The 26,072-nt window shown below is 31.3% G+C and overlaps 1 protein-coding gene across 1 annotated transcript; it reads right to left on the reverse strand.

Annotated features, from left to right (window-relative positions):
* Nucleotides 1–768: 768 nt before the first annotated feature.
* On the reverse strand, nt 769–23,965 carry LOC143047141 (USP6 N-terminal-like protein). The gene is made up of 14 exons (XM_076220090.1): nt 23,845–23,965; nt 16,151–16,200; nt 15,603–15,685; nt 12,417–12,502; nt 12,032–12,074; nt 11,269–11,349; nt 10,240–10,347; nt 9,304–9,413; nt 8,025–8,139; nt 6,887–6,941; nt 5,348–5,442; nt 3,602–3,667; nt 3,020–3,119; nt 769–1,988 (listed from the first exon to the last, which is right to left on the reverse strand). Exons 2-14 carry the CDS (start codon nt 16,158–16,160, stop codon nt 922–924), a joined length of 2,019 nt encoding a protein of 672 aa, XP_076076205.1. The 5' UTR covers nt 16,161–16,200; nt 23,845–23,965; the 3' UTR covers nt 769–921.
* Nucleotides 23,966–26,072: the final 2,107 nt, after the last annotated feature.

A 26,072-nucleotide genomic window follows, 5' to 3' on the forward strand; every position in this document is an offset into this window, starting at 1 on the left:
AATGCTCTATAGGTTGTTTACCAATTATCAAAATTTTCCCAACAAGAAGAGCTTGACAGTAATTGTTAATAATGTTCTATAGGTTGTTTACCAATTATCAAAATGTAATCAACAATGCAAATAGTTGTAACGTTTTTTTCATTTTATATTTTAAGAATATTTTCAAAGTATTAGAGAAATTTTCATAATGGTGGAAAAGGGTTGAAAAAAGGGAATGCCTGTCTGAGAAGGGCCTACAATCCAAAGGTTATAACCATTTAAAAACTAATTTATTGTTGACCTTACAGTCTTCAAGCGAAATTTTCTATCGAAAATTAAAATGGCTATTTTAGGACAATTTGATGTGGACCTAAAATTTGATCTTAAAAAAAAAAATCCTTACTGAGAATGTATCTGACTTTCTGTAAAAAACAGATAAATCACCCTTTTCAAAAGTCAGTTTTTGTAGTCCAGAGTTGATCATTTTTCAACATATAAGTAAACAAAAAGGCTTTTTTTATTTTTATCCATAAAATAAAATTCTTTCAAAGTACTGAAAGCAAACTTTTATAGAAAAGCCTGATTTAAATGAATTTGTCATCAAGAAAATAAACTTATTAAAATTTCATCAAAATCATATGGGCCATGAAATTACTTTTCAGGTAAATTAGTACAGAATACAGTAGCGTTTTTTTTGTACAATTTAACAATTCAAGTTGAATTTCTGTGAGAAAGGGTTTTTTTACTACTCATTGTTTTATCTGATGATCATTGCACTATTGGTTTAAATTCAGACTGCAAATAAAAGTTTACACAAATATGTAAAAAGTAATATACTCTTTTTATCAATTGTAACCTTAGATGTATACTAATATCTATTTATGAAAATTCGATTTTTAAAAAATAACAACACATTTGCTGACTATTACAAATAGATTTGAGCTAATGTTGACTTTGCTTTACAACAGAAAATGAAGTAGACATTTCTGAATGCCAGCTCTGTGACTTTGTACTTAGATAGCCATTACTGTAATCAGAGATATATACACCATTATTAGAATTCTTTTCATCAATCATTGCATCACCCCGAGAGAAAATTGTTTGAGAGTTTAATTCTTCATCCTCATTCTGATCCACCCAATCCTTATTAGATGCACGGATGTAGCCATCTGACTTGCTGGCTGGTACATGAATTTCAGTAACATATCGTGGACTAGTTTCAACATGATTAGTATGATTAGTATGGTTGATGTCAGTTTCTCTTTGTGGACTAGTGTCAACGTACGGAAATGGATCATTAAGGGGATGCATATCAATATCGTCACCTGCTTGGGGGTCAAAGTTCACATTTTCAGTTTCCATGTTATCGTAATCAGAGTGTACTGAGGGAGATTGTTGACCGTTTAATTCAGCAATATTTTCTACCGTTGTTTCATGAGAGTTATGGCTATAATTTGCAGTAGTTGGAGACATATCATCATTAACAGGAGTATATCTAGCTTCTTCGCCCATATCAGAATCACCTGCATAAGATGTCCGTGAACTTTGCATTGATAGTTTTGCATGATAATCAGCCAAAGACAAACGAGAATTTGCAGCAGTATCATAGTACGATGACTGGTCATCAAATGACAATTGGCTTGACTGCATAGATGATGACTCTGCATGACTTCGTCCAAGCTCGGGTGTAAATGAATTAGATAAACCTCTCTTTCGAAGGTACCCTGCCTTTCCTTTGTGAGGGTTTCGTTTGAAATGTTCATCTGCTGAATTTGGGTTACGTCCCTTTATTATTTGTTCAATACTAGGTTCAATTTCTAGCCCAAAAGGAAGAGTAGCTTCCTCATTATCTTTAGGTTTTGGAGGTAGTAACATCTTAGCTTTATTCAGTTCCTCTATACTGACTTGTATCTGGTCCATTACGGCATCCTCTTCATAACCAAAATCTTTCTCTAAACCCGACTGTAAATAGGCAACAGCATTTTCCATACTTAACTTTACTAACCTTCCTATAAAATAAATACAGATCAGTTGTTAAATAGTCCCAGCAACAATGATTTTAGATTTTATCTAAAGGGTTTAATTTTTATAGGTTTATAAGATGCCACTGTGTTACAATATTTCATAACTTGTCAAAGTTCAATTATTCATGTATATATATATATATATATATATATATATATACCTTCAAATCAAAACAGTGGTAAAGTTTGGTCAACTAAACATAATGCCTATCAATAATGTCTATCAATAAAAGCTTTCTTGCAAACAGTCTAAGAGGAAAAGTATGATCAAGGGAATAAGATAAACAAAAACTTCGACAATGCATGACAGTTTTCAGTCAAATAGTCTCTGAAAAATTTCTGTTGATGTATATCATTTTTTTTCCCTTTTATTATTTTGAACATGTATATGTCAGATTGTTAGTTTTCTCATTGGAATTATCTTACATTTGTCATTCCAGGGCTTTTCATAGCTTACTATGTAGTATGGGTTTTGCTCATTGCTGAAGGCCCATTAGTGATCTATTACTGTTAACTTCATTTGGTCTCTGGTAAAAAATTGTCTCAACCAAACCATATCTTCTTATTTTTCATTTTGAGTATAGTGTGGTCAGAAGGATGGATAGATGGTAAAAGACTTCTACATTGTCTAAGACTTCTACATTGTCTTAAGGTTATGCAATTTTTTCACATGATTTTGATCATTTTTTGAGTACTTGAAAGCAGTAATCTTTTTTTCAAACGGTCAAATTCAGTCATGACGCAACAACATAAACCAGCCTGTATCATGGTTCTGATGCAAGTACTATGTAAAATGTTTTACATGTTTTCATACATACATAAAATGTAAAGTTTATAACAGCAATTTTAAAATTGGGAAAGACTAAAAATTATTTTGGAAATGAGTATGTCTCTCCAAAATTTTGAGAAACTAAAAATTTACAAGTTGATTAAAAATAGAGAATAAAACCAAACTTGTATTGATCCCTTGAATGCTTATGATCAATTACAGAAGAAATATTATGAAAAAAACTTACTTTTATGAAGTTTAAGTATTGTATAAGCTGCAGCACACAACATTTTGTCACCTTCCAACATAAACACATCATAGAACCTTAATGTAAGTGTAAAAGGAATCTGAAAAAGATGAAAAAAGTTACATACAAGTGTTAATATATACTTGGTTCTATAGCATGTATAGATGGTTGGCATACAAGTTAAATTGTTATTTTAAGAATTGCCTGAACAAAGCTTTCAACTGACATTAGAGCAGATATTATGGAACTAAAGATTTTCTATACCAGCTGGACAATCAAATACCTTATATTTCATCAACTGACAGGTATTAACCTTTATTCTAGTGCCACAAGTCTTTAATTGTCTATATGTCATTTACTTAATAAATTATTAATAAATGTATATGGTATATGCACTTGAATCAGTTGATTTGTAGAATTTAATTTATGTTATTTTTAGTGATATTTTTATGCAATAATTTTAAAATATCTTATTTTTTCTTTTTCTGGGGGCTCAATATTTACTTTAATCATACCTCATTGTTTCTGAATTAATAATAATTTTGGGGGAATGCTATCCTTTAACAATATAATTTAACTTACCCTGTCGAGAAAACACTGCATATACCACTTTATAGTATAAAGACTCGTATAAATATCATTCTTATCCTGAAACATATTATTAAAACATTACAAGTGAAACTGCGAGCTACTGCTCACTGATGATACCCCCGCCGCAAGTGGATAATATTAATAGTGTAAAAATATGCAAGTGTTCGGTAAACAGGAAGTTGTCGAGTGATGAATCTGAAAATGCATCACACGGTATAGCTGACTTATAAAAATCCTGAAACCAAATTTCAGAAATCCTTGTATTGTAGTTCCTGAGAAAAATGTGACGAAAATTTTTAACTTGGTTATCATGTGTAAAATCATACAAGTGTTCGGTAAACAGGAAGTTGTCGAGTGATGAATCTGAAAACGCATCACACGGTATAGCTGACTTATATAAATCCTGAAACCAAATTTCAGAAATCCTTGTATTGTAGTTCCTGAGAAAAATGTGACGAAAATTTTCAACTTGGTTATCATGTGTAAAATCATACAAGTGTTCGGTAAACAGGAAGTTGTCGAGTGATGAATCTGAAAACGCATCACACGGTATAGCTGACTTATATAAATCCTGAAACCAAATTTCAGAAATCCTTGTATTGTAGTTCCTGAGAAAAATGTGACGAAAATTTTCAACTTGGCTATCATGTGTAAAATCAGACAAGTGTTCGGTAAACAGGAAGTTGTCAAGTGATAAATCTGAAAATGCATCACACGGTATGGCTGACATATATAAATGTTGATACCAAATTACAGAAAGGGTGGATGTGTAGTTCCTGAGAAAAATGTGATGAAAGTTTCATGGGACGGACTGACTGACGGACGGACTGATGGACGGACAGACTGACAGACAGAGGTAAAACAGTATACCCCCCCCTTTTTTAAAGCGGGGGTATAATAATAAAGACTCGTATATATATCATTCTTATCATGAAACATATTATCAAAACATTAGATATTTTGAGCTTCCTTACACATAACATGGAATGGTTTTATTAGTACATGTACAAGTACTTGTGTTTTTGTTGTTTGTTGTCTATTAGAACACTGTTAAAGGTTAGTTAGAGAATAGAGTAATAATGAAAATAGGAATCTTGTGATTGTTCCCGTCTTTCCATGTTTCATATCTTTATGGAAATTTCGAGTTTTTGTTTTCTATGTTAAATTTATTCAAAAATGACTTTACGCTTGTTAATTTTTAGCTTGATATATGGTTAGGAGCCTTGTCAATCATTTATGGTTACACTTTGATCACAAGTTCTTTATTTCTAATGAAATTGTTATTGTTATGTTGTCTCATTGATGCTTGGTATGTTGTCTCATTGATGCTTGGTATGTTGTCTCATTGATGGTGACTCCATATTTGTTTATTATCATGAAGCATAATCATGACAATGTTCAGTTAAACTTGGAAAGATAGATATCTGCTTAACTATAACAATGGCACTTTTTCAGCATTCCTTTGGAAGAACACAAATATATCGTGCTAGCATAAGACAGCTTAACTGCCTAAAAATTAATCTTGAATGCTGCCGTTTCACTATCCCTATGTCGAGCTTTCTGCAACTAAAGTCGCAGGCTTAACAAAAAACAGACAATAATAAAGAGTGAAATGTACTGAAAATTTTGTTGACTGCATTTCTAATATTCTTATTTGTATTTTAATTTATACGTAGAAATAAAATTGATACATAATTATTGGTACAAGGGAGAGAAATCCCAACACTATATTCTTACCATATACTTCTTCAACTTGGGTAAAAATTTCCTGAGAATATTGTCATGATGTTCCTGGAATCTTAACAACTTGGGAAAACCATGCATAAACATTCCTGCAAGATAAAAATCAATAATAGTTGGTTCTAATCATCACATATAGGGGATTGTTATTGCCTTGTTTGTTTTTGTATAATTATATTTGAATTTTGTTTGTTGTTTTGAAGCAATTCGTTTTCCCTTTTGAATTGTTTTATATTTGTCACTTTGGAGCCTTTTATAGTATGCTTTGTGGTATGGGTTTTGCTAATTGTTGAAAAGTGACCTATAGTTGGCAATCATGTCGTCTTCTTATTCTAAATTGCACCAGAACAAACCATATTTATTAGTACAATATGATGTTTAGGAAGATTAATTACTTCTTTCTTATTTTCAAATATACAGACTTTTTCAAATATATGTCATATACAGTATATGACAAATATATTTGAAAAAGTCTGTATATATTTGAAAATAGGAAAGAAGTTATTAATCTTCCTAAACATCATATTGTACTAATAAATATTATTATACTATTACATTTATACCAATTATTTATACTAAGTGTCTTTCTGTTGTGTTGATGTATAAGTATCATTCAATGTCCAACTTGTGATATTTTTTTTTAAATGTGTTTCAATTTGTATCCATGTGATGAGTTGAGAGCCTTTTTCAACTGATTTTTATGGTTTGCCCTGATGTTTTACTTTAACACAACTGTACCAGGTTAGTGGGGAGGGTTTGGCACCAATGAACTAGTTTATCCCTACAACATCTGTATATGCCAATATTCAGATCCTATTTGGACCTTCAAATGTTTGTTTTTTTTTAATTCTATTGAAATTTGTATACTTCAGATTGCTTTTTATTAATAAACTTTTTGTGTAATAAAAACAAATGTCACATGATTATAAGAAACAAGTTTTAAGAAATTAAATTATTAAGTATATGTTCATCAATATACAATTTTGGAACTGTCAGAGCACAAATCATCAATTTGTAATTAATATTCCTCGAAAATGGTTTCATGTTAATCCTAAATTATAAGTTTCAAAATTCATCAAAGTTGTTCCTCCTTACAAAATTTAAAATAATTCAATATTTTTAACAAGCATTTCATAAGTAATGCAAACAATACAATAAGAGCATAATGAGAGCCATGGTGTAGTGGTTTTGGCATCGGACTACTAACACAAAGGTTCCTGGTTCGATCACCGTTCCGGGGAGAAAATTTTAGGGACTGAATTTTCGGCTCTCCCTTGACACCATTTGCGAGTATGGTATTAAGAAAAGATGATAGTTTGTCAGAAGGGGATGATAAATGGCTGACCTGTGTTAAGAGAGCCATATCTCTTGCACGTAAAAGACACCCTTGTAGATTTCGAAAGAGAGTAGGCTAATGCCGCTACAAGGCAGCACTTGCACCCGCAAAGTGGAAAGGGATTAATATAAGTTGCAATAACTTGTTCACCAATCCACTATAAATAAATATGTTTAAACTATAAATACAATAAGACTTACCATGACATGCATATCTCTTTTGGCAAAACATTTGTGATAAAGCCCAGAATGCATCCTGCAATGTGATAATAAAATTGTCATACATTTGAATCAATTAATTCTACCACTTAACTTATATTCTCCACACACTGCATAACGTAATACTAATGGAGTTTTACATAAAACATGAAAAGTCTTTTAAATAAGACAGATAAATAATTTAAAAAGCTTGCAGTATCAGAACACTGTCATTAATTGTATATCAAGCAATAAACAGCCCATAGTCTAAGCCATGTTCAGACTTTCAGTAAAGCTAACCTGCTTTTCTCAGATTCTATGAACATATATACATTGTTCCTTGTTTTTTACCTACACATATAACTAACAATTCATTAATACATCATTTGTTCCATACTTTTAAGTTTTTTACTCTATTTTAATTAATATGTCTAAGTACTATAAACCGGGAAATTTTCGTGCCGCCTTTATTTCACGTTTTATGAACAGAATTTAAATTTGTACCTTTCTCAATTCGCAATTTCCCTGTGGCCTATATAAATAAAGGGATATAGAAAGTGAACAGCTTTATATTTATAGTAAATCAAGTGATAGAATCAATCAGAAATCTTTTGTTTTATGTTTATTAATGTTTAAAGAGATTAAAATTTGTCCTATCTGCTTGTAAAAACACATACACAATTACAGAAAAGAAAACTTAATGAATCGATCTTTTTGTAGCAGATTCAACAAGGAAATACTTTTGTTACTGATTGACAGGTGTAATTAACATATTTGTAACAAATGTTGTTTACATAACAATATCCGTAATGTCCACTTGTTTGAGATGTCTTAAATGTTAATGAGATAAACTTGAGTTAAAGTCTTGATTCTTAACATTGCTTTTCATTTAGAAATATAGTTACGATTTGAGGTATTAATCTGTAGTCTGTAAAATATGTGTTATACAGTGGTCCTCTAAATATCCTATTCATATACATATACACTTATTGTCTTCATCTTATGAATAGAGTTTCCTTGAAATTTATGCTGTCTTTTTATTTTTAGCGTTTCAAGTGTTACCGTGAAAATAGCGAAAATTAAACTCCTGCGAAAATTTCCCTGTTTACAGTATTGAGATTACAATGTAAATAACCCGTACCTCTTCATTAAGATACATAAGTAACAAGGCTGCTATTTCACTCATTCCCTGGCAGTAACCAACCTCTGTATTGTACATGGAGTAGGCTGACAGAACATGGAACAAAGCTTGCTGGCTGTAAGTAAACAAACATATATCATTTGAAATATCGGACAGTGCAAAAAAAAAATTGTCTGAACTCTAGCTCATCAAAATAAGTTACATATTCATCATAGTTATTTTATTTCTCTTCTACTTAATCAAGATAGCAATTAGAAAACCAAAAACAAACAATTTATTTATTTAAAGCTACATAAGTTTTTAAAGTGAAGTTCCAATAAAATGCTTGAGAGTGCAGCCTGATACGACATCAGAGGTCGAACCCTAAACAGTTTGTGCAAGTTTGGACACATAATTCAAGCTTAATACTGTCTCAATTTGGACTGATCAAATTTTGTTGACAACATATAGGTTTCTGACAGAAAATAAATGTGGTGTATCAATTTTCAATTGAAGATACTGTAATATTGTGCAATAATGTACTAATGCATAATACTGTGATATTGTGCAATATTGTGCTACTGTCCAATATTGTACTATAGCGCAATACTGTGCAATTGAAGATTTCATGCTATTGTGCAATATTGCGAAATTGAAGATTTCTTGCTATATCGCAATACTATTCAATTGAAGATTTCTTGTTATTGCACAATCCTATGCAATTGAAGATTACGTGCTAAACTATGCAATACTGTGCTATTGCACAATACTTCACATTATAAATCATGTTTTAAAAGTGTGTATCTCCTGCCATATCAGTATTTTTTAGCTTTTATTATATAAATCATAAATAATCAATAGAAAAGTGGAAAATTATAAATAATGATTTAAAAAAAAAAATCCCAAAAATATTTTTTTTTTAACCCCAGAATTAATCACAGCCTTACCTTTGTGGTTATTGCCCAGAGATAATAAAATGCTCGTTTTTGGCCCCTTATTTATAAACTTTTGGTACTTTTTGAACCTTCCAGTAAAATTTCATAAACATCCATTCACTTAGGTTATAGTCCTGAAACCAAATGTGTCTTCGAACTATGCCAACGCTGACCACATCATACCATTATACGATGCATTTTTTTCTCCCTTACTGGACATTGTATTAGCTTAGATTGAACATTACAAACCACACAGTAAATTACTTGACACAGTATTAGCTTGGACTGAACATTATAAACCCCAGTAACTTACTTTGACACTGTATTTGCTTAGACTGAACATTATATAAACCACGGTAACTTACTTGACACTGTATCTTTGCCTGTACATTATATGATTTCTGTAAGTACGGTTAATGTCTAAGTCTATCTGTCTTATATCTGGGGATTTGGCTCGTGCCCTCATCTTCATTTTCTAAATAAAAACATACTTGTCAATTCTTTTATCAAACACCATCATTTTAAGGGCTTACACTCATTCAATAATATTTAGCCCAGAAGAATTTCCTAATAGTATGTGATGCTTTAATGTCAGTTACAGATACTGTGGATTCATTATTATTCGTTGGATACCAATTTTAGTGGGTTTCATGGTTATGAGTGAACCACAAATTCAAATGTCCAGCGAATTACAATTTTTCATTGGGCATTGTATGCAGAGATTGTCAAAACCACAGAAATCAAATATCCATGAAAAAAGTTTTCCTCAATTCAAGAAAATTGATACCCACGAAAATATATATATCCATAGTACAATATTTCTGTTTTGCTGTTTGTAGTCATACGTTTGTGTGGCACTGTAATTTTCTTTTTTATGAAACTTAGACAAATGTTGTACTAATCAGAGCCTTGTTGATGAAAGAGCAACTTCAAAAAAAAACTTTTATTCATTTGGGATCTTAAGAGAAAATCATGTCATGAAGAAATGTTATAATGTACAAAAGCTACATGTATATGATGAGCACAAAGTATTGGAAAAAATTATCTTGATAATTTGAAAAATAATTTCATAAACCAGAGTTTACTAAAATAGGAGATATTTCATAATATATATTAAGATAAACCAAATGCCAGTGATAGGGGAGATAGTCTAGCCAAAGAAATTGGTCAAATTCAGTTTTTTTTTCATATCGAACCAAAAATTTTGTTTCGTTTCTATCGGAAATATTATATCTAGTTAAATTTTTAAGAATATTTCAATCCTGGAAAACTTTCTTGTTTTTGAATCTTGTTATACATACTCTATAGACTCCACTTTGTTCAGCTTTAACTTTGTTGATATCTAGTAGTCTAGCCCATATTTCACCTCTCAAACTATCTGGTATACCTTTGTAAATTCTTCTTGTCATCTGAAAACATTAATCAATCTACATGTATGTCCAATTACCATGGATTATATATATATACTGTCACCCTTCATTAATGCCTCAATAGACTTTTATGCTAGATAAATATCTACTACTGTTAAAGTATTTAAATTTGTAGGGTACCACTATTCTTGGTTTTCTTGAATGGCTTTATCCACGAATTGAAGTGTCTAAGGAAATATAACAACTGTTGTCAAAATCATGATATGGAGAGATTCCCAATAAAGGTTTAGAAACCTAAAAATTCATGAATTGAAGAACCCATTGACATGTTTCTTTTGCTCAAACTGCGAAAAAATGGTACCCATGATTAAAATGACTTTCACAGTATATAAAGAAAGGAAATGTTAAACAGATTAATAAGAGCTGTTTTCACACTTATGCACAGGCCTAGCAGCCAAGGCTGGTAAAATTGCTTTCAGGCATGTAAAGATCATCATTACAGACCAATAGTAGCTGACTGAATTTTCCAAAAAAATTACTTCTATACCTGAATATTTACAAAACAAAGAATTCATTATTCTTTTATCTTAGATATACAATTGCTTCAAACATTTTACCAGAATTATTCATTTAGAAATCTGTGATTTGAACAGGAGTGGTCACAACTTTATTCTAACTAAGTCAGCATACTGGAGGCATTTAATTTAACTGATTATAGTGTGATGGAATGAATCTTTAGTAGAATTGTACAGAAGCTATATTAACTGTACTCAGTTGTATTTGGCAAAACTTTTAGAAATATTGGTCTCAATGCTCTTCAACTTCATACTTTATGTGGCCTTTTTAACTTTTTAGGATTCAAGCGTCACTGATGAGTCTTTTGTATAAAATTCAATCCTGATATCTATGATGAGTTTATTTAAAATATTTATAGAGTTTTTATTCAGTACAGTATCTTACTTTCTCTCCAGGATAATATTTTTTCCAGCTTTTCATCATCTTCAGCCATTTCTTGGTTCTCTCTGATTCCACTTCTTTTGCCTATAAAAAAATCAATTTGAAATATAAGAACATGATGTTGATCATTCTATTATAACATATATATATATAAGAATTAACTTGATGAAAACAACTAAACCATGGAAAACAGTATAAGAAGGATCATTGCTGGTGTTATTCTAAGACAATAAAAGAACAGTCTTAAATCTCCTAGTATTGAATGTATTTTATTTATCCAAGGAAAATAAATAAAAAACAATATTTTTGTTCTTTAAAACTTGTTACAAATATCTTAGAGAAATGAAAGCTTGAGAGCAAATAAAAAGCAATTTCCAATATACAACTCTTTAAAAAATAATTAATAGTCAGAGATTTTCAAATTTCTCTGAGACATTGCTTATATAAACCATTGATATATAATCTGATAAAAATCTGGCAAAAATTGTATACATGAGAACGCTAACAATGAAATTTGTCATTTAGTTAATACTTCCAAGGGGCATAACTATTCTAAAATAGCTGATCGGCACTGATTTTCTACTTTTCCGCAGACATTGCTTTTATAAATCTATGATTGATACAAGTTTTATAAAAAAAATTGGTCAGGAATTGTACATGTGCGAGACAGACAGATAAAATTTGAGATGGACACCTGTATTTCTATGTCCCCTGCAACGTGTCTTGTTGAGGACAACTAAGCTATGGAAAAAAGCTTAATTTTTACCTTTATTTCAGCAGCATCTCTTTGGGTTGGTAATCTACTATCACTGAAATATTCAGAAACAACAGATGCATTAATCATATAGAGGTTATATAGTAGTACTAATAACAATCAAGCAATAAACAACAACTCTTTTCTTTTGAGGCCTTTAAAAAGTATTAATTAAAAGCTTGATAAACAAAACCATGAAAACTGATTTGAAAAGATGTTTTAAAAAAATATAAATAACATTAACAATCTATTTTAATTATATCAATGCATTTATCTATTTTAATATTTTCCCAATTTTACTGGAAATAGTGGAAGTAATGTGTTAACAGTCATATAATTGTTACAATTTTAATGTTGTTATTCATTTTCTTCATAATTTTTTTTAATTTTGACTTACTGTATAAATCCATATCTATCTGTCACATGATAGACTTCAAATGTTGGGTCCTCCCATGGATCAATTTGTGCTCCTTCTTCTCTTCCCTGTTGAGGAAAATTCATTTACAATGTATTGCGTGTACATACAATGAATTCAATACTGATAATACACTTAATAAAGGTAGTATAAAGGTGTCTTTTGCCATCTTGGAATGTAAATAATAGAGAACCAAGGTCCAGATTTTCAATCAAATTATCAAAATTTGAAGATAAAGAATGAGAATTTTCATTTAAAAAAACACATATTGTGAATCACAAAGCATTCTCTAAAAGCTATCTTCTCTTATTTTATTTTACAATCTTATCATTTAGCTTAGCTTCTAATCACATAGTGATGTTTTTTCTAGTATAATCCATACACATTGTGTTATTTTCTCACAACCTGTAGATTGTAAAATGCTCTGTGACCTACAATTTTTAATATATTTTTGAACATATCACAATATATACTAAGTTTTAGCAATGTATGAAAAAATTCTATCATTTTTAATTTATACTCCCAAACCACTTTAATAATAAAGATATGTTTCTTCTTTTAGTGTAAATTAAAACAAATAAATGGGGATTGTGTCCGCTTCCATTTATCATATAAAGTTATGAAGGGACATAACTGAAGTACAGTAATAGTGATCCAAATTTGAACTAAATCTAGAGTTTTGTGGTAAAAACAATTCTGTATAAGTTTCATAACATTTGGTTGAGGTAAGTTTAAGTAAGAGAACAGAAACAAAAAAAATGTAAAGGGGCATAACTCTAGAATGGTTAAAGTGACACCACCAAAATTCAAACTTGATCTGTATTTTGTTGATATAAGTATTGTGTATAATTTTCATAGTATTTAGTTGAGGCAATTTAAAGTTAGAGAACTGAAACCAACTTTGGGTGTAAGGACGGACAAGGGTAAAATTTTATGCCCCCTCCGGGCAAAATAAAAATATGGTTAGATAATAAAAATATATAAAATGGCACAAGTAACTTGGTAGTGATTGCTTATAATTGCCATATATACCTTATTAATTTTGTAACCTTCAAAAAGATATTTAAGAGGAGAAAAATAGTTTTCCTTCAAAAGTAATGAAGTTGTCCATTTAACTGAATGGAGTCGGCAATAAAAAGCAAGATGTAATCAAAGCACCAAAGGGTGCTATAGGCAGTTAATTAAAAACCCAAAGGCAAACTTGGCAAAGTTCAGATGAATAGTGTAAAGAATTAGTCAATTATTTATCTCAGGCATTGTTCTCAGCTATTTCTAAAGTATCAAATAATGCTTGTACAGTAATGTTTATGTTATGCAATCCTACCACTTTCAAAAGTTATTTCCAATTTATATTTATAAAGATTCAATGTTTGAGATTATACACATACACTGTCCTATGTTAGGCGAGAGTTTTGTGCCAGTTAAGATGTTTAAGCCGCCACATTCTGTATGCACCTGTCCATAGTGAGGACCCACTAATGCAGGGCTTTCCCATGAAATTGAAGTAGAAGGCTCAATTAAAATTATAGGCGGCTGTAACATGCGTTCTGCGAAGCCAGACGCCCACCAAGCTGTAAGATTGGTGCCTTACGGCAGGGGGTCTGGGGGCCCCTCAAGGCCCCCAGAAGCTCTGGCATAAATAGAGCATGAAATCCTGCATTCTCGCAATCTCCTGGCACCTAATTCATCTTTCAACTGACCATTTTTTATGTATGAAATTTAAGAAAGAAATAAAAATCTCAAAGAAATTTCATTTTTTTTATGTTATAGTTTTTTATTTTTATTACCTTATGCTTAAAATTCATTTACTTTTAAAGGAGTTTTATTTATATAATAATCCGGTTTGTTATAAATCTTGATCGATTTATTTTGCATAACTACGTGCATTTGTAAACAAATGACCCCCTCTTCTCTCTAAAGACTGTTACGCGTATTTAAATCATACAATTATTTCTCAAGCATTGACAGAAAATTGACATATCCTCTGATTTTCTTTTTTTTTGTAAACTGTTCAATAAGTCATAAATCATTTGGAAATGTTATTTATTTGAGGTCGAGTCGACAATATTCTACTTTCGTTTTTTAACCTTGATTCTCTGAACACCACGTGGGCTTTGATAAATGAACTTCAAAAGATACTATTTTCCAGATTCTGAACATATGATCTACTACACTTTCTTCAATTTGACTGATATTATTCCATAACATAAGATTGTCATCCTATCTGATTGTCTTCACGTTATAAAAAAAAAAAAAAGCCAACGAGTTAATGCCCATCGGAACGTCTCTATTGTTATCGTTTAATGACCACCGGAACGTCTCTCTTGTTATCTTTGAAAAGAAACGATGCATTCTGACTTTAAATAGACAACCAATCAGTGACCTGAATTCATGTGAACTATATTTAGCCCACGGTAAACACTGACTTTTCACCCTTGTTTATCGTGACCGCAACTTTGCGACAATACGTCTCTCGGCTGCCTGTAAACATTTGAAAAAGATATTTTTTATCTTTTTGAATTTATATTTTTGTCAGTGAAGTAGCCGGCACTTGAAGCCACCGAAAGCCCTGATCATCAGAATCCTCTCAATTTAAAAGGTACGTAAATTTCGTCTTCTATGTAATTTGAAATTGCCGCCAACTTATTGATAGACTACTGACGTATGTAATACGTATCGATGACAAACAATATTCCTACGACTTTTGCCATTTGGGAAATGTAAACGACTCATCTTTATAGATTTTCGGCGACCAAATATTTCATACAATTGTTCTTTGGCATCTTAGCCAACAGCACAGGGGATAATAAACTATAGAAGGATTTCTATCGAGCACTACTTCCTATGTGCAACTTCAAAACTTTTGGGAAAATCGACGACCATTTAACGTTTTTATGATAATATTTTTTATATTCCAGAATAAAAAGTATGACAAAAGTGTCCAATTAGTTATAAATAACATGATAGCCAGCCAGATAATAAAAGTGGCACATATTTCAGCATTTATTGGGTAGAACATAAATCTAGGGTGCTCGCATAAAGCAGCTTAACTGCTTAAAAATGGAGAATGTGCCCCCTACGATGCATAAAAAATAATTCCCCCCCCCATTCTGTGACTATCAGTGAAGGATGTCAAATCTCCCTAACAGATTTATTTGATTTGTTTACCTTGTCATATCTGCCAACGATCTCTGCCCTTTCCCTCTCGGCCTGCCTTATCTGTTCATACTGATCATACACAGGGGACGAGCCTATATATATATAAATGAATTTCAATAATTTCACAAATGTTTAAATGCATAAATGGTTCAAATTTCTGAGACTACTGATTTTCAAAAATCCACAGACATGACATTTTTATTTCCAATAAACATAATAAAGTTAAAGAACAATGACTATGACAATTTACAACATAGAATGATATATTTCATAAATTTTTCATTTATAATTAAGAAACCATCAAAATAAATTATTGAAACAGAGATATATGCATGATTCACCATAAAATTTTGGAATATACATGGCAATATTTTAACTTGTAATACATGTATGCAAAACATATTCAAAGTCAATGAACCATGACTGAAGTTGTAAGGCAAAATAATATCTTTAGATACGCTATGTTGTCTTTGATTTAGGCCAAATGTGTTTTGTATCATCATGATCATTACTGATCTTTCCTCACTTTTCTTTTTATAATAACAGTATACACATACCACTACTCATTCTGTACTCTAGTTATCCTTGATCCATATAATCATAAAACCTACAAATATATAAATATCATTATTACTTATCCAGGAAATACATCTAAATTTAGTGATGTATATAACTTATAATAATTGGAATAAACACTCATTACACACTTGACATGCTTCATCAACTCTTAAAATTATAAATATATAAAAGTCACTGAACAGGAAGATTTATACTCTTTTTTTTAATTCCAGAATGTTACAAGTACATTCATTCATAATAAAGTCTTACATAAGACATTCTTCCCACTAAGAATGTGTATGCAAGGCCATATATTTACCATCTACGTCCAATGCATGTCCTATATTGAGAATAAAATACAATCTCATTGTAAATTAAATTTATCAATAAATTCTGTATGACAAGAAAGGAAATTAAATAAAATCAAATTCAAATTAACTTTAAAACCTTACAGGTAGCAACCAACTGAAAAAATCTGTGTTCAGTTGATACAAAATTAGACATTTCTTATATATCTTTGAACTCCTCATAAAATGATGGACTATAGCTAGCTAGTCTAAATGAGAACCCTGCTTGTCACGGGTAAATCTAATACAAGTGTCTTTTATTTGCTGGTACAGGAAAATTGTTTTGGAGGTAGTTACATGTCTATCCCTTACATATTAAAGTAAAAGACTTTGTTCAGATATTTGACAAGGGACAGTTTATTAGACACATGAGACATGTAATATGCAATTGTTGTAAACATTTTTCGTAAATACATATATCTCTTTTCCATATTGTGACAGTTTACTACTGATGTTCCTATAACATTTTCTTTTGAATGTTTATTCTTTACAGAATCCACCTAATGTCAAATGAATGTTAGGTCTATTTTCCGATTATAATATGACCTTGACTGCTTTAAAGGTGAACATTGACAAAACTGGTACCCATCCATGCTGACTGGAAAAAAATTTGACTTCCTTACATTCTTGTGTTTCTTGACTATAGTGACTACCTATGCATGTATGCAATTGAAAGTTAGTAAATGCCTTAGGCCTATACCATTAATGTGGTGGCCATCAAACAACTTCCTTTTATCATGTTGAATCATTAAAAAGGTCTTGCTTAGGAGCCTGTTTTGGAAACAAATGTTAGTTATTTTTAGGTCTCTGACAAGACAGTGACCAAGTTGTTTCTGACAAGAAATTTTCTGGCCATACAATACCTCTTTGTGATTCTAAACTACCTATGTACATGATGTATGTAATTTGGATAATAATAAATACCTAGGGCCATAAACAACAATTATAACTTGTAATAATTTGTTTAATGTAGTGACCATTAAACGACTGTATTATCAATGATACATATTATATATATATATATTAATTTATAGTTTTACTTGTTAACCAGATATAAACCTGTTCACGATGCTCAAATAATAATAAAGGGAATACAAAATTTTATTTTTTAAATAATGTCCAGTCAGCAATAAGATTAAGACTAAAGTAGACTGAAAATTATAATACATTTTGTACATTGTACTTTCTATTACAAATAATGCACCTGTTCACTAAAATCTAAGTCTTCTTCATAGTTTTTTTCAATTCATTTCACCCATAAATCTTGGACAATAATCACTATTGTTTACAATGTTATTACAATAAAAACTTCAATTTACATGTCATGCATGTAGTACATGTTTAGTTGGACTGAAGATCCTTTGAAAATCAATAGTACTGTACAATGTAAATATAAAAATAATATGAATAAGATGATGTGGTATGACTGAATAGTTTTGCATTTTTGTGTACTTATTTTCATTTTGAATTACATAACCTATTAATTAGATATCTACTGATAATTTTACAATTGACAATATTCATGCATACATAATAAACCAGATATGTATCAAATGATTGCAATTCTAAACTAAAACAGTATACTGTAAACTTAAATTGATTTCTTCTTAGTTTACCTACTTGCTTAAAGTCAACAATTCAAATTGATTTTATCTTTCTTACGCAATTTATCATTGTATCACTTAAATCATTCTAAAATACGTACAAAAAGCTGAACCTTCAAAGAATCTATTGTTTCAAGCTTAAGTTGTCAAAGAACTTCACTAAACAATATACATGTATATTTAACATTATCATTTCTTAGCTGTATTTTCCACTGTTAGTTTATGAATCATGGCAGTAAAAATTATGGATATATAAACTGTTGATAAGATTAATGTAGATCTATGTCTTGTGTAAATTCAATAGTAAAATCCATAGTCAAACCCCAATAAGTTGAAGGAACCCAACATACATTTTGTAACTAGTACTGCTAAACTAACATGACTAATCCAAAGTTTTCCAATTTCAAAATACTACCTTGTATTAACCCCATGACCACTTGGAATTTTGAAGCCAGAAGACATGTTTTATACTCCAATCTATCTGCATCAATATGATTAATAATCTGCATCAATTAAATTTCAACATGCAGTTGAACCTCTCTATATTGATTTCAGTACTTTAGATGGCAAGTCAACTTAAAATTGTCAAATTTTAAAGCAAGAACATAATTTGGTCACTTAAATAAGCAAGTAAAAAAAAAATGCTTCGCTGAGCAAAGCCTGATACAACCGCATTGAAACCTGAACAGTTGGGTCTAATGCCGCCGAAAATTGTAGTATTACTGTTCAAAATATGTCTTGTAACCTCGTTTGTCTTGATTAACAAGCTTAACTTGTTTCTTATCTTAAAAATTCAATCATCAACATTATTAGTACATGTTCTTGGCCACTTTAAAAATCAGTTTTTCTTGTTGGTAGCAGTACAAAATTATCATAAGTTTACTCCCTTATTCAGATTTAAATAGCATCACCACTTCACTACGTACAATATTAACTAACTGGAATCCAAAATCATTGTTCAAAAGCAAAATTAATACATGTATCTGTAGCTGATAGATAATTAGATTAGAACATGGAGGGAAACAGTGGGACAGGAATTTTATACACTTCAGCACTGGGACAACTTGGCACAAAGACTATTGACATATGTGAAAGACAATTCGGTTTCCAAGAAAGAGTTTGGTATGAAGACAAATTGGCACATAAAAAAGTGAGAATTTATCAAAACTCATTATCAACTTACATGTAACATGTGTAAATAAAATTTTGATAGATGTATAATTAAAAATAAATAATCAAATGATTGAATATAAATAAGAAGATGTGGTATGAGTGTCTACGAAACAACTCTCCAATCTCCATCCAAGAAACAAACTGACAATTGTATATTTTTGTTAAAGTATGGCCTTCAACATGGAGCCTTTACTTACATGGAGAAGCAAACAACAAAGGGCCCCACACCAAACCAATGGCATAATCTATATTAAAAAAAAAACCGAGACAAAAAACGCTTATCTGCTTATGAGTTATGTTCATTCAATAAATCTAATTTACTTTATAACTTTCTGAAACATGTGTAACGATGTATTATCATTAGAAAAATTCTTGATTTACAGTTCTTTTGATTCCTGTAATTATTATTTTTTATTAACTTTTTAAGATTACCTATTTACAGGAAAATATAGCGATAAACCAGGTGCTCCGCAAGGCACAGCTTTATACGACCGCAGAGGTCGAACCCTGAACAGTTGGGGCAAGTATGGACAAAACATTCAAGCGTGATACAGCTCTGAATTTGGATTGTGATCAAATTTTTGACATTACATGGGTTTTTTTTACACAAAACAAATGTCAAGATTTTACAAATCAATTAAAGATTTCTTCTTCAAACTTTTTAAATCTAAAATTAAATAGTTGACACAGCATAGGTTTCTGACACAGAATGAATGTGGTCTAATGAACTTAAAAGTTTTTTTTTGCCTTTGAGCAATTCACTATGCTGTTGAATATTAATCCTCTCAAAAAAATGTTTGAAGAAATTTTTTCTTTTTATTTATGAAATCTGAAATGAGAAAAATTTAAACCCCCCCCCCCTTTTTTCACATCCCTGTTTCCCTTTCTCCAAAACTGATATCAATTCAAATTTCTAATGGAGTTTGCAACAATAACTACTCTTTTAAATACATCATAAAATATTAAAATGTAAAATAAAGTGCTTGTTATCACTGAATGGTAAAGATTGGTTGGTAGTAAAAGTGAATATACATTGTTTATTGTATAAAACAATAAAAAAAACTTCATCAGCAACATTTTATATTGGCAAATTTCCAATGAAGTTATTTACATAAAGTTATTGGCAAATAAAAATAGAAAATGACATCATAGTCATGTCTGGCAAATGTCCAACATACATTATCTAAAAACATTTTAGATAAGATAAGGAAAAAAAGCTTCATCAGCAACATTTTATATTGGCAAATTTCCAATGAAGTTATTTACATAAAGTTATTGGCAAATAAAAATAGAAAATGACATCATAGTCATGTCTGGCAAATTTCCAACATATATTATCAACTACTATTCTATACAAAGAAAGATAACTCCAATTGAAAATTAATTGCTATTGCACAATATTGTGCAATTAGATATTTCTTGCTATTGTGCAATACTGTGCAATTGAAAATTTCTTGCTATTGCACATTACTTGATATGGAATCCTGATTTGGACCAACTTGAAAACTGGGCCCATAATCAAAAATCAAAGTACATATTTAGATAAAGCATATCAAATAAGCCCAAGAATTTAATTTTTGTTAAAATCAAACTTAGTTTAATTTTGGACCCTTTGGACCTTAATGTAGACCAATTTGAAAACTGGACCAAAAATTAAGAATCTACATACACAGTTAGATTTGGCATATCAAAGAACCCATTTATTCAATTTTTGATGAAATCAAACAAAGTTTAATTTTGGACCCCCATTTGGAACAACTTGAAAACTAGGCCAATAATTAAAAATCTAAGTACATTTTTAAATTCAGCATATCAAAGAACCCCAAGGATTCAATTTTTGTTAAAATCAAACTAAGTTTAATTTTGGACCCTTTGGACCTTAATGTAGACCAATTTGAAAACGGGACCAAAAATTAAGAATCTACATACATAGTTAGATTCGGCATATCAAAGAACCCCAATTATTCAATTTTTGATGAAATCACACAAAGTTCAATTTTGGACCCTTTGGGCCCCTTATTCCTAAACTGTTAGGAACAAAACTCCCAAAATCAAACCCAACCTTCCTTTTATGGTCATAAACCTTGTATTTAAATTTCATAGATTTCTATTTACTTATACTAAAGTTATGGTGCAAAAACCAAAAATAATGCTTATTTGGGCCCCTTTTTGGCCCTTAATTCATAAACTGTTGTGACCTCAACTCCAAAAATCAATCCCAACCTTCCTTTTGTGGTCATAAACCTTGTGTTAAAATTTCATTGATTTCTATTTACTTATACTAAAGTTATTGTGCGAAAACCAAGAATAATGCTTATTTGGGCCCTTTTTTGGCCCTTAATTCCTAAACTGTTGGAACCAAAACTCTCAAAATCAATCCCAACCTTCCTTTTGTGGTCATAAACCTTGTGTCAAAATTTCATAGATTTCTATTCACTTAAACTAAAGTTATAGTGCGAAAACCAAGAAAATGCATATTTGGACCCTTTTTGGCCCCTAATTCCTAAAATGTTGGGACCAAAACTCCCAAAATCAATCCCAACCTTCCTTTTGTGGTCATAAACCTTGTGTTAAAATTTCATTGATTTCTATTCACTTTTACTAAAGTTAGAGTGCGAAAACTAAAAGTATTCGGACGACGACGACGCCAACGTGATAGCAATATACGACGAAAAATTTTTCAAATTTTGCGGTCGTATAAAAACAAGGTACATTTATTCAATTTCCATGATCACAAAATGGTACCAAATTGTCTTTGGAACAAGATGATGAGATGTGTCAAAGTGTCTTGTTTCTATGTGGTAGTTGTGATGGTTGTTTCTTACTATAAGTTCTAGTGTCTAAATTTTCATCAAATATCATGAATATCACAAAGGAGCATACTGCTTCCTGTCAATGTATCTATGCATTTTTTAATTTAATGTTATTGGAAAATATGATAAATAAAACAACATGCACCAATGTATATTTTTGAACATCTGTGATTCTTTAAAATTCTAGGAGGCAATAATCTCTGGGTTTTCTCTCAAACTCATCAGGTAGCACAGCTCATATCTACTTCTACCGGATAATGGCCACAATCAACAAACTGAATATTTTGCCATGACTTCGGTGCGCATACTGACCCCTCCCCCTCCCTCAATATTGTTTGAATTTAGTTCAGCTTTGTAAAAGCCTCGACTGACGGCGTTGACACTACCCCGGAGGGAGACTGTTCCAATATTTGATGGTTGGTAGAAAGAAAGAAAATTTCCGGTAATCATTTAATGCTTCTGGAATTTGGAAGCTTCTGTCATGCATATTTCTTGACATTCGTTTAGGTGGAATCATTTACTAGTTTGAAGAGTATGGTAAGTCTTGCATCTTTTCATCTTTGTTCAAGTGACCTATATTCTAGGAGGTTTAGCATCTTACTTACACTCAAGGGATTTTGGTGTTTGTTCATTATATATCATGCATATCGTGCTGCACGTCTCTGGATCATCTCTAGCATGTCTAGTCGGTCTATTACTGTTTTATTGTATGGATCCCTTACAGGACTTACGTACATGTATTCTGTTATTGGTCTAACAAATGTTTTGTACACACTTTCTATTATCTATTTGTATTAGTGTAGTGTTACAGGATTAATCTAGGGTTATTGTTTTAATACAAGAGTTAGTTACACCAGTTGAACTGAGGTCAATCAACTATCTGTTCTAACTAAGGGTTGATATAAGAATCATTTCCCATAGGAGATGCATGAATTTGAGAGTCTGTCAGTCATCTATTTAAAAGACTAAAAATGTATCTAACAGTGTCAGAATGGTGTACATTTTAGTAGTTGTCTGTACAAAATGTTATATTTATATTTCTATATAATAATTGCTGATCAAATCATAATTGCGTGTGCAAAACCTACTACTTATAAAAATTGAGGGTCTTTCAATATTCCATAGAAGACAATTGTGCAACTGAACCAGTCAGGCCGAACAGTAGCTTTTTCTGTCATACTACAATGTACTAGTATGAAAATCCCTTGAAGACCAGAGAAAATCAGCAAGACTCACAATGTCGTACAAACTTTCAAATGGGATGGTAAATGTAAATACAGAAGTCACGCTCATTCCACCAGACAGATTATCCCGGAACTTAGTTTACAATTACCAACTTGCAGAACAGAAGTGAGGAAAGCATCATTCTATCCAAGAACAATTAGGGACTGGAACGCACTACCACTTACCACCACCAGTGCAGGTAGTCTTGAAAGTTTCAAGACTCCTACACGAGACGATTTAGACCACATCAAGGATGATTTTAACATCACTGTATATATCATGTATATAGAATGTATAGCACATGTTCACATATTTTTATCTAAAATATTAACATGCGCATCCAAAAAGTGGCAAAATAATCAGTTTGTTGATGGTGGCCGCAAAATGGTAGAAGTAGAAGTCTGTAAATAATGTTAACAGCTACTGACAAGATACTGTTTTCACTGGACATAGTCAGTCTTGTTTGTAAATAATGCATCTGAATGGGGTTTGATATGAAGTTGCTTTTTCTTATTCAAAACTATAAACATACATTGTATCAACACAGTGCTGTATAAGCTTAAAACTCTATTGATTTTCACTGCATGATCGAAGTGAAGTTTGTATTCGTTCTCTTTTCTTGATTTCTTGCTTAACAGGAAACACCTAAAATCACGTGACTCACTTGAACCGCTTACGGTCTTGAAAATTAAACAAAAGCTTTTTAAAAAAGCTTGTAAGATCTTGTAACATAAAATACGGCATTTTTCCTTTGAAGTTTTTACGTGATAATCTGCTTAATAGTTCGGTTTTTGAAAAACCATGGTTTAATATAAAGATTGATATGTTATTCCATTAAAAAGAATCATGACGTACTTTGTCCTTGCAACTCCATGTAGATAGGCGGATCTTGGACTGTGGTTTAATCTGATATCTTTTATGTTAAACCATGATTTAAACTCTCGGGGGGGCCACTTCAAACTTTTTTTGGTAGGGGTGAGCAGCTGAGACATCAAGTACCCCACCCTTTTCATATATTTTGTTAATCAAAAATATATACCTTGTCATATATTAATTAACAAAAAACAGACCTATAGATATATTTCAATATTTTTCCCGCTCATCATCACGTTCTTGATAAGAAGCAAAATAGTCGCAATAATATCACCTTCTTTTCTAATAAATTCGTCACATCTTAAACACTTTTTTCTTATTGCCCATTTTACATCTTTCATTATGAAGATATTTCAATTCCAAAATACAATACATATAAAAGACGTTTGGTCAGATCATAGATGAGGGGTGATAGGACCTTTATCAGGACTCCGGGATGTGTTTTTAAGCTCGGGATTTCGGGATTGACCCTTTCGGGATCCGGGAATTCTTTTTTCGAATTTTGGGACCTCGGGATTTCGTGTTTTTATGTCCGAGATTTCGGGATATCGTGTTTTTAAGCCCGGGATTTCGGGATCAGGAGCCCTCCTATCCCCCCTCATAGATGGTATTATATCTATGGTCAGATAAAAGTAATATCACCCCAGATTGTAACACCTTCACTGACTTTAACATGTTTAAATATTAATTAAAAACTGATAAAAAGTTTCATTGCCGTTCCTCGTAAAGGGCGCTGTCACAATGGAATTTCTTTAAATAATTGTTATCATGTTTTATGTATAGAAACCCTTGAATGTTAATCTGTTCATTTAATTAGGTGCAAATGTCAAAATAGTTGGATTTATTGCATCTATCACTGGCATCAGTGGAAATACCACATCAGAATACATAGAGTTTAATTGGTTTGACAAATAACTGATGCATTTACGACTGTGGTTTAACCGCATCAAGAATAAATACGGACATCTGATCAGTTTCAGATACTTATGATATAATCAAGCAAGTGACAATATCAACCTAATGATATATTTAATCTGAATTTCTCACCCTTTTCATATATCATAGAGCATGAAAAAGTGACCTATTCCAGCGGCTCATCCCTACCACTAAATATATAGCAAGTGGCCCCCCGAGTTTAAACTCCGCCACTGTGTTACGTCTCCGTGTGATTGACAGTTTATTAAACGCATGATGACAAAATTTCGTTTGTTTTACAAAGAGAATTTCTACTTTCCGTCACTGACTTTATAATTTCAACGGGGGGTGGGGTTATACCTGAGCCGGAATATTTATTGCAATACAATTTTGTTGGGGAAAATCTTTTATTTTAAAGATATTTTTTATGACAAATCAGAGCCGGAATAATTTGTTCTAAAAATTCATAGGCCCCCAAAAAATCAAAGTGTATGTGTCTTAGAGGAACCAGAGTCGCTCAATTCAGAAAAATAACTTTTTGTCATATCTGGCCTTGCGGTCATAAAACTTTCGAGTCACTTTTTTGTACTCGTACTCGAAAATCGACCAATCAAAATGTTGGATTTTATGTTTCGAGCATGATTTTTGTGCTCTAAGCACTGAGCAAAGTTTTATGACTTCAACCCAATTAAGATGTGCCGTATCCCAACTGGACCAGTTTTCTCGTGCGCGCGCTAAGCAGTGGGCTAGAACGACACTCCCACTAGTTTTTTATTGGACAAAAAAATTACCAGGCCACTGTTGAATGATGTTACAAAACATATATACATGCACGCCTTACTCATTAACACATTTAAACGAACTCATCCTGCGGATTCGTCGTTTAAATATGTTAACTCGTAAATAGCGTGGTATAGATAATACTTGTATACGAAAATATGTTAATATCATCCTTTTTTCAAAAACATATAA

The sequence above is a fragment of the Mytilus galloprovincialis genome, chromosome 10 (assembly GCF_965363235.1).
Source record: "Mytilus galloprovincialis chromosome 10, xbMytGall1.hap1.1, whole genome shotgun sequence".
In the NCBI taxonomy this organism is placed as follows: domain Eukaryota; kingdom Metazoa; phylum Mollusca; class Bivalvia; order Mytilida; family Mytilidae; genus Mytilus; species Mytilus galloprovincialis.

Excerpts from the sequence above, each read along its gene's own strand:
- LOC143047141 (XM_076220090.1), bottom strand. Across the intron at positions 5,443-6,886 it reads AAAGAGATATGCATGTCATG|GAATGTTTATGCATGGTTTT; the intron begins GTAAGTCTTATT and ends TTTATCTTGCAG. Across the intron at positions 3,668-5,347 it reads CCAAGTTGAAGAAGTATATG|GATAAGAATGATATTTATAC; the intron begins GTAAGAATATAG and ends AATATGTTTCAG.